Here is a 10,936-nt window from a genome sequence, read left to right as displayed (position 1 = left end):
GCAGTACTGTTTCTGCCTTTTAAGTGCTTACAATACACTTTTTGAATTCAAAGTATCACATTATTTTCTGATAAGTTTTTGGCTATGGAAGCCTTAAGATGTTAATCCCCACTCCCCAATACTTCATCTACAAACATTCAGACAACTGCCAAACATCAGTCTCAGCAGATGTACAAAATCATAGAACAGTTTGGGTTGGAAGGGACCTTCAAATCATCCAGTTCCAACTCCCCTGCCACGGGCAGGGACACCTTTCACTGGACCAGGTTGCTCAAAGCCTCATCTAACCTGGCCTTGAACACCTCCAGGGATGGGGCATTCACTTACATTATCCAATTATAGTTCAGATTTGCAAATCAGGCTTTTCCACAGCTGACCAGCTCAGTACTTGCTAAGTAGGAAGAGCCAGAAAGGATGAAGGGTCTCTCTACACTAGTTTGAATGTTCTGAATCTGTACCAGACAGATGCAATGAAAAAAATGCAAAAACAAAACTCTGAATTTTTGTCTCTTGGATGCTCAAGAACAAGTATCTTTTCCCTGGTGGCTGACCCAGGCAGCTACACAGATTGTATCAGCAGCACCCACACCCAGATCCATTATCCACACACAGTGAGCTATTTGCTTTCAGGTGCCCACAACATATACTATGTTGTTTGGTTGGTATACTCACTGTGTACAGGATATTAAAAAAAATAAATGTTTGCACTGCCTGAAAGCAATGGTGCAACAAAACATTAATTGCTTATTGGATTTGGAGAGGTAAGGAAAAGTTAAACATACTGAATGCACTTGAGACACACCCATTTATCACAGGAGTAAAGGAAAGAATGTAAAGGCACAACATACTTCTGCACTCCTGTCATTAAGGCCATATATGGGTGTGCAACATGTTTCACAGGGCTAACCATACAGAAGTACTTGGGTCTAAGTCACACTCCCAGAGGTGTTTCAAACAAGACCTGTTTTCTCATGCAACTTCAGACTCTGCTGTTTACATTATGCTTTTTTAGTTTCTTTTCTTTTCTTTTTTTTTCCAGGCAGAATGCAGGCTGACTATCCAGTTTCAATGGTCTGTTCTTCATCACGCTTTCTTTAATTTAGTTCTCCAGGAGTGTGCGCTGAACTAAAAAGTGAAAAACAACTCAAGATTAGCACCCTAAGTTAGTATATATTGTAAGTTATGTATTACTATGTAACAATATGTGTGGACAACAGAGGTTTTCAACAGACATTTGAAACTATGGGATAAATTCAGGTAAGCAGAAGCTTGATTCTGTGAAGCCAATACATAGTATACGAAGGGATGTTACATCCCAGGTTTCTCACTCAAATAACCACATCCTTCTAGATTTGTGCAGCAATCTAGACCTGCAGTATTAACTCAACATCCAGTTTCTGACTTGTAGTTCTGCAGATGCAAAAATGAAATGGAGAACAGTCTGCATAGCTGATGGAAAAAGAGGGTTATTGTAAGAAAGTGCTAGCCTCGATTATCTACATCTTCAAGAAGTCAAAATAAGTCTACATAAATTTATAAAAATGCAAACCTGTTCTGCCATGCCATCTGACCTGACTTAATGTAAGTCTTCTTCTAACTATAAGCCACATAGGTACATCAACACTATATAACCAAAAGCAGACCTAATGTCTGCTGACTCCCAGAACCTAGATCAGGAGTGGCACCACGCTGAACATGGTTGCCCAGTTTCTTGGCTCAAAATGTGCTTATGCTTGCCTGTAAAATATAACAGAGGTATGAAATTTGGGATTTAACATGACATCAATATGTAGGCAGGAGTGATAATTTATGATAATATAAAGTATGCATCCTCTGATGCATTTCAAACTGAGTTCTGGTGAATCTTGATCAAAATTTTAGCACATCCTTACTCCAACTCATAGGTGAACTGCCATTGGTAGAGGTCTTGGAACAATACTGCTTGCCTCACTAATGCATATCTGAATTGAGGATACCTGCCTATCTCCAGTCCTGACTTCAACAGCCAGTCACAAGTAAATGTTTTCTCCTTGAGAGTTTTATATATTTAACAGCTTAAAGGAAAAATGTTTATAAAGATGATCATGAGCCAGATAGAAGTTTTTAGCAAACTGATGAAATACCTGAAAGAAATAAGGCATCATTTTTTTTTCATTAAATTATTAAAAAAAACAGAAATAGTTCTGCGGGTTTTAGATTAAGCCCACAAAAGAATATATTGCAAATCTATACTGGTTTGAGATTTTAAATTTCAGTGTTTCAAAGACACCCAACAAACTTCAGCATGAGGTTGTACTGCTTCTTCCTTTGTTGACCAGTCACAAGGGCTAGAAGGACAAGTTTTCACCTACACTGTTTCCCAGATCTATCTATGGCTTTCTTGGAGTTAATCACCTGTTCCATCAGCCAACTGCCCTGGACAACCATATCTGGAAAGGGGAGGTTGTTAGGGGTTTTGTTGCTTTAAAAGAGATCCTTCTGCAGCTGTCACCATTGTCTAAAGACTTGTTATTTAATTATTCTTTCATACAAGAATCATTCTCTGTTCACAACAGACAATGTTTCGGTTACAACATGCTAGTAAGTTCACCACTTGCCTCCAGTGTAGTTTCATCTCTGCCCAAACACTATTAACATTTTTAATATACATTCTTGCAGAGTTCTATATGGGTTTACAACCAAAAAAGGTATCAGATTTAAACCAGACACAACATACACTAATAAAACACCTGTCAGCTAATTGCAGTTATGTATCACACTGAAGGAGTAGGCTTGTGTTTTCATAATTGTCTTTAATATTACTTTTTCAGAGAAAATTAAATTATTTACTTTTTCTAAGCTCCTGTATTTCAAGGACTCCTCAAGGCAACAAACCAATCTGGTCAAAGAATAAAAAACTGGAGAAGAGTGGCCATCTTATCAGAACTGAAATCTTAATTCAGTTCTAAGTTACTTGTCATGGTACTTACAAACATTATTTTTTGAAACAAAACAAAATAAAACAGTGCAGGTGATTTTTCCCTCTATGTTAGATGTCAACAAAGTGCATTTAATAGGATCCCCACCAAAAACTTGATCTTCCCTCTAGATTCTTCTCTTACCAGGTGGCTCAGATTGCGCTCCCCGATGGCTATCCATATTCACATTCTCTTCATCTGCTGGGAAACAAACAGACGTTTAGCATCCAAATTATCTTATCTTCAAAGTTGAGGATTAATAGAGATCATTTGAGAGAAGAAACAGCACTGAAGAAAATCGGCTACTGATAGTAGTTGAGTTTCCCTTGTGTTGCCTGCACGTTAATTTTAACATGCATGGTAGAAGTTAGTCAGTTTCCAAACTTCCCAAATTAGAAAACAGCAGTACCTGGCTGGATGGCTGCTTTATCATCTCCCTTCACCAACCAGTCAGAAAGCCTAGAAAGGACAAACCCAAAGCTTCTGCCCCACCTATCACCCACAGTACTCCCGAAGTTCTCTGATCCAAGTTATATCTTATTCAGTGGAAAGGAAGTAGATAGAAAACAATAGACAACCGCAGAAGAAAGAATCATTTGGGGATGAACATCTGGGTTGTTGTCAGAAACCTAATAGGTAAACATGCACAAAGGCAAGATTTCCAAAATTAGAAATGACAAGGCATTTTCCAGTGTGAAAATAGTCTTTAATTCCCAACTTCCCCTCAATTCTCCTTAAAGAAATGGTTTCTTGCAGTCTCTCCTGCTCACCCTTTTTATTTTAAGAAATGCAAAGCCTTAAGTCTGTCTGCTTCTGAAAGTCTAAATTTTGGGTGATGCATTCTTCAGACATTCTGTCTCAGATGACTAGTAAGAGAGGTTACGCCCTGTAAACACAAATTCACTGTGCTATTAAAACTATGTCATGCATAAGATCAATTACTAGCCCCTATATAAAATACAAAAAAGAATCTCTTTAGACAGTAGAATGCAAAACTAATTTAGAATTCTTACCGCTTTGTTTGAAACAGAGTTTCTTCTTCTGGTAAGCAATGAAACTAGATACTGCTCCAATTACAGTAGCAACCACAGCACTTACAATTCCAGCTATTGCTCCCTGAGAAGCTGGAAAAGAAAAAAAAATATAGGTTTGTATACACTTTTCAGAATCGAAAGCAATGTCAAACTTGTATTGTCTCAAAGTAAACCCTGTGAACACCTGCAAAAAACAACTGAAATTATTACATGAAACTGTAGTAAACAACAAAATCAACTCTGTGAATAATGAAAAAGAAATACTCTGATTTTATAACCATTGATTTCTTAGCAATGCCTATGGTTAAGCAACTTAAGCATGCCTGTTTTAAGTTCCACTAATTAAAAAAAAGCTACCCTTCCATAGCCAAATCTAAGTTGTATGCATGCAATCTATGAACCACTAAATGAGCATCTCTGAGACCTTAACATTTGTAATCATTTGCAACATAGATATTTTAAAGAATTATGAAAGCAGAGCTTTAAAGTAAGAATTCTAGATTCCATTAAAGTTTTTATGATGAAAGCCAGTACCAGAAGTGACCATTGCAGCACAGTATTAGCAATATAGAAAAAAAAGCATGAAAACTAGATTCCGACATGCAGACACCACTATACACATGAATTTATGCATTTACCCTCAGCTTCTTCACCATTATTTGGACTTGCACCCCTTCGTTCTGTAAAAATAAACAGAAGGTTTAGATTTTACATGTCTAAAGAACAGTCATATCATAACTGTCAACTTTTTGTCAATTAATCATGCAAAATTACAAGCCATTTGCTGAAGAAAATTTATTAAAAATCTATATCCATACAGTACGAAGTACTCAGGCACTCAAGCTTTCTATTTTCAAAGCACAGCTCATGGTGATACCAACTGCACTTTGGGTGCTCAGCACTTCTACAAAATGAGCACAGCACATCTGTGAAATCTGGTTTAACCAACTTGCCCACCACCACAGAATACTCAGTGGAAATGAACAGCATATAAGTGCAGTGTAGCATTCAGCTGTATTTCCATGGAACCAACTATTTGTTCCTAAAACCCTAGCTTCATTTACTAAATATATCTCTTAGCAAACAAGACAGAAGTTCTGTAAATACTATCCTTATCTGGCACTATGCAACCTGAACCACTGAAGCAGGAACCCTGTGCAGATGAAACCACCATTCAAGTCTCAACAGATGCTTCTTGCCCTTGCCAATTTCCAAGTTACTGCCCCAAAGGAACTTTGGAAGGTGAAAGCTTCCCAAAAAATTATCATCAGTAATCTCTGTCTGGGACAACTGTTTCATGTCTCAACACCACATCAAGGTAGCGAACCTAACTCTGACCTGGAAATGGACTGCAGAGTTGCAATAACACATGGAGGGATGACTAACCCCAGCCTAATGATGATTGCTGCAGCTTGGTCCCAATGACTACCTGTGTACTGAGCTGCAGCATAACAATTAGCTATGACACAATACTCAAAACAATTTTGGTTTTTATACTGCTCAGAGTAGATATAACCTACATCACTTGGAAGTCTAAGGACCAATTCATCCTGTGGGACAGATGCAATCTTTGAGAACATAAGGTGGATCCTCTTCTGGCCCACCTCTGGGGTTCATAACCACAAGAATTAAAAGAAACTGAGAATATGTCACAGAAGATCTGAAAATAACATATGGATGCCTTTAATTCATGGTGAATTTTGAAATAGGCACCACATTCACATTTCAATTTTAAAACTTATCTTTCTTAGTATAACAGTAAAAATCATTGAAAGTTCCCAGACCAGTTTTACCTCTTAATTATCTGTGGTTTTTTTGGCAGAGACAGAACACATTGCTTTTGAACTGGAAGGTATGCTCTTAAGTTTCAGACATCAAAACCAAAGGTGTTACAAGTTAAACCATGCTAACCATCTTGTGAGCAAGCTTTTATCAAAGAAAGGAAGAAATATTTTACTATGAGGATGGTGAGGCACTAGTGGTTGACCAGAGAAGTTGTGGATGCCCCATCTCTGGAAGTTTTCAAGGCCAGGTTGGATGAGGCTTTGAGCAACCTGACCTAGGGGAATGTGTCCCTTCATATAGCAGAGAGGTTGGAACTAGATGATCTTTAAGGTCCCTTCCAACCCAAACCATTCTGTGATTCTATGATCAAAGCTCAGGATCAATATGAAGCACAACCTACTACCTTACCATTGCTGCCACTACCATCACCTCCTCCTCCTGGTAACTTGCCATTGGCTAGATCTAAATCATCAAAGGTGCCTATAAAAAATAAAAATAATATTACATGTTTTAAATTCAATGAAAAGACACCCCAAGGCACATAATGACATGGAAGCTTTCTCTGTGTTGTTCAGCTTGAGTTTGTGGTGGTTTTAGGCTCAGCATCATAGTCACATGTTCACATTTCAAAAGCCCTCCCAAACTCAAGCCCCTTCAGCTTGGCACTATATAGTTTGATATCAGCACTGCTGCCTCTGAACTTCCTGAACAACTGAGAGAAGTCAATGTCCAAGAGCAGGTAGTACTGCACAAGCCACAGGCTAAGCAAGCAAAAAGTCCTGTGAGCTACTTAACAGGAACAACCCAAGTCTCACTATCCTGTTAAAGCAGAAAAAGGACATGGGCAGGAAAGGGCCATTTCTTTCCAAGGCTGCAGCTGCGAATGTTTCTTCAAAGTTGGGTTTCTAAGCCACAACCAATCTTTTGAACCTCTACAGCACAGCAGATAAAGGACAAAAGAGTTCAACATGCCATAGTCCAGTGGCTACAGTATTTGCTTGACAACGAGAAGATCCAAATGTAATTCTCTCCTCTGATTTATTGCAGGACACTGAACCAGTCCCTCCCAATTTCTACTGGACCCTACCTCATGGGGACCGAGTTCCTTTCCTTCCCTCTGCTGCCAAAATGAATCTTTAGTTTATGCAAAGCAAGTCTGTTTCAAGCAGCAAAACTAAAAGCATTGCATCAGAGGATGCTCTAGTTGGGTGGCAAAAGCACTGTACTAAGGCATGCAAGACCTGAATTCAAATATCTGCTGCAAATCAGGCAGGAGAAAGAACAAGAACCAGGGCTTGCATTCCAAGTAAGGACTCTTTAACACCATATTCCTGGATAATAGCATCATCACAGCTGCATCCATCTGAATCTGTTTTGTTCCAAGTTAGGCAAAGACAGAGAAGACCTCTAAAGCACAACAGGCAGGGAAGGACATGTATTTTAAGCCTACCTTTCAAATACAAAATAATTGTATTTCTTAACTGGGGCCTTTAAAAAAAAACTTTAAAAAACCCCTTTAACTTCGAGCTTTATCTTAAATTTGGATGCTTTAAGACTACAGATCACAGGTAGGTCCTACTTACTTTTTAGCACAAGTAGCAGGGATTCAGTTTGTAAAGATGAAAGGTCTCAATCCAATACACAGGTGCTCCACCACTGGCAGCCTAGAACAGCACTGCCCCAAGCACACACACTCTGTCCCATCCTTCCTCCTCCCCACACCATCCTGCTTTTAAGTGAAAGTGACTCAACAGGTTTGTTATGGAATTTCAAAACTGCTGCAAAGCTTATTTGCAAGACAATTTTTCCTCAGTCTTCAGTGTTTATCCAGTGTGACACGTGACATACATAGCAGCTAACTAACAAGGAATAATTATTCTAAGCTTAATTGAGATAGTAAACCCATATCACAATCCAGGAGTTTGTGCTAGAAGCCTTACCAGTGTCTTTAGGATGTGCAGGTGGTCCTTGCCTGGGGTTATCTACACATAAAAGAGAGTTTTAGGAAGAAAAAAAAAAAAAAAGAAAAAAAAAGAAAAAAAGTTATGAGTTCAAAAGCAGACTACAATGCAGTAACTTTAAGGGACTAGGAAAGATTAACAAATACTTTTTTTTTTTTCGACTGTTCAGAAATCCCTGTTAGGTCAGTCTTACCAGCATCTCTCGGATTTGCAGGTGGACCTGGCTTGGGGTCATCTGTAGACAAATAAAGTGACCAAAGTTACTAATGTGAAGACACTAAAAGCAGAGTATATCGTGACCTTGAAAGACTATCTTCCCTACGTGATTTTCCTTTCCTTTCATTAGCTAATGCTGTATTTATTTGGTTACTTCAGGTTAAACACTGTACTTCAATGCAACTAACAGTGTTTCTGCTACATTAGCCTGTATGTCAGACCCTTGCTATAACTGAACATATACAGAAGAACTCACAACGTGTTATGCAGCACTTTAGTTTGCACATACAATTTCAAATATTCAACTTCTTTAAATTTTTCTACCAAGTATAGATTACTCAGCTGTTTCCTTTTTTAAAACTAACAGATTTTAACCAATAAAAAAGGTTGGTAACTCACTTAAAAAAAAAAGAAAAAAAATACAAAATACACATAATAGAACTATAAATATGGTCCCCACAACGACACTTCATTTACCTTGCCACAAAATAGGAGACTAAGAGGTCTTAACAATTATTGCTGTAGTGTTTGGTCACAGTCTTTGTTGTCCACATTAAATTAACACACCAGTAGTGATTTTCTAAAACTGTGTTTTCACCAACAGCTGAACCAATCTAGTGGCCCATTTCAACTGTACCCTACTTCTTCTTGATGTTGTGTGGTCTTGCCTCCTCCTAGCTCTAGAACAAGTTAGATCAGGACTCCTTAGGCTCTCTGCATATTCAAGGAAAGAGGCAGGCACCTCTAGAGCACAGTTCTGAGACACGAACTTAGGCTTGCCATCCTATAAAGGACCCTCTCTCTTCACCCACTTGAACCATCTGATTCATTCAGCCAACTGTTTCTCAATTAGCCAACTGTTTTCAAAAATGTCAGCAACTGGAAATAGACTGCTTTAAGAGAGACAAAACTTCATAGGGCTAAATCAAACAGAGCAGCAAACAGTGCTACTGTCCTATAGCTGCATGGCCCGTGTTAGGAAATCTGTCTCTACTGCAACAGGTCTAGTGATGGTACTTGAGAAGCTACTGTGCACTATCTGCCTAACTGGATGCACCTTTTACTGGCTGAGTGCAAGTTCTAATGCTGTCTACACTGCACAGCTGAAGTACATTAGAAAGAGTACCTTCCCTCATATTATTTCCAACAGATGAATGTTTCTTTGTGCTACTAAAATTACTTCCTGGAAAGGAAGAGATTAGTTCTGATTTAAAAACTACTTGCATAAGTAATAGTTTATGAAATTAGTGCCATCTAGTGAAAACATAGCAATGAAACACGTAGGACTTGCCTAAGAAATGAGTGAAATACATGCAGGCTTTGGGATCCAGATCCTTAAAAATGAAGGTAAATAAACATAACTGGACTGTAATTTTTATTTGCAGTTTGTTACCTTAATCAACTCAATGCCCTTATTACATTTAGGCAATACAGGATGGATAGACATTGCACCAAGTACCACTGAGCAGCATCCAGGAAAACATGACACTCACCAGGCTGAAGAGCATCTTCCAAGCTGAACTCATCTACAAAGAAAGAAGGTAAGTTTTAAATGTAGTGAAAAAACTGAACTAGTTTTATACCATTTTTACACAAAATGTACCTCACAATGTTTTAACCAAGAATATAATGGCATGGTCATTCAACAGTGGCCCATGGAAAAGCACCACAGTTACCAGGCATTATCTGCCAAACTACATGCCGCTTTTGGTGATCATGGTACATACCAAGGGCCAGCTCAAAACACGCCGATTGAAAGCCAACAGAAGGGATTCTCACAGTGTCTTTAAGCTTGGGAAATGACAAAGTAAATTTGTGAAAGCACTAGCAGAAGACTCCAAAATGCAGAAATCCTTTTGCTGTTAGGGAACTGCTTTCTTTTATAGAAATATCACAACTCTGTGTGCCACTAAACTGAAAAATTCAGGCTCTCAAATTAGTATGTACAACTACACTTGACTTCACAGTAAAAGGCATTACAAGCCAATTCGATCTCACCTAAATCTGATGGCGGTGACTTCTTAGTTGGAAGAGGCTTCTTTGGAGTTTCTGCCAGGGATGGTTAAAAAAAAAAAAGTTTAAATATAATTTAATACACTGTTCAGAAGATACTTGAAGGACAAATGTAAGCCTATGTCTATACAGTGAAAAACACAAGATCAAGTCTATACAGCAAGACACTTTCCCCTTAAGGGGAATCCCTGAGTGTTCCCAAAGACAAACTTCAGGTCTACATGGTCAACACTTTGACATACTCATAGATCAATTGCTCCACTGAGGTTTAAACAAACCGTATGTGGGAAAGGTGTCATGCTTGGTCATGCAGTGATACTCAGAAACCAACAAGTCAAAAGAGCAGCCACTATTTTCCCACCTACCTCCCAAAATTTGCAAGAGTGTAATAATTACCAAATGCATCTTCTAAGCTGAAGTCATCAGGATTGCCTGTAGAAGATGAAAGCAACAGTAAGAACACTTATTTCTTACTCAAAACCAACACTTATTACAGTCATAAACATGTCTTTGATCTATCTTGAGGTACGTTTTGTGCTTCCTGTGTGAAACTAGAAGAATATTTTGAGTCAGGGCTGAAGACAAACATTCTTCTCTGTTTCTCCAGACCACCATCTACGCATCTCTTGGGGAAAAAAAAAAGGAACAGCACTAAAAATTGTCTCTACAGAAAGGATGTGAAGGACCAGAACATATATTCGTACAGTCAATATAATGCACTTAATCCTTTATTCTTGCCACTGCTATTGCATGCTTTCTTAGTGCCACCCACAGCATATTCTTTCCCACCCTTCTTTTTACTGAACCACAAAATGGGCAGGGGCACAGCTCCAATTCACAAGACTCAAGTGTGAAGAAGAGCCTTGGAGCACAAAGGCCTGTATGAAAAGTTATATGATCGGGTAATGGATTACATACCTTGGCATTAAAAATTAATTTTCATGGGTTTATAAGATTTATCTTTTCCTCT

The 10,936-nt window shown here is 38.4% G+C and overlaps 1 protein-coding gene across 1 annotated transcript; it reads right to left on the bottom strand.

The window, feature by feature from the left end:
- Positions 1-3,084: 3,084 nt before the first annotated feature.
- On the bottom strand, positions 3,085-10,398 carry LOC104466717 (CD99 antigen-like; the record flags this gene model as incomplete). Its single annotated transcript, XM_010080241.1, has 9 exons — positions 3,085-3,158; positions 3,971-4,081; positions 4,630-4,671; positions 6,185-6,256; positions 7,717-7,758; positions 7,931-7,972; positions 9,447-9,479; positions 9,952-10,002; positions 10,363-10,398. Coding segments are annotated over 9 exons (503 nt in total), but the record flags the coding sequence as incomplete, so codon positions are not given.
- Positions 10,399-10,936: the final 538 nt, after the last annotated feature.

Source organism: Pterocles gutturalis, unplaced genomic scaffold (genome assembly GCF_000699245.1).
Source record: "Pterocles gutturalis isolate BGI_N339 unplaced genomic scaffold, ASM69924v1 scaffold7299, whole genome shotgun sequence".
NCBI lineage: Eukaryota > Metazoa > Chordata > Aves > Pterocliformes > Pteroclidae > Pterocles > Pterocles gutturalis.
Note: the sequence above shows the minus strand (reverse complement) of the source record. Positions and strands in the feature narration are given on the sequence as shown.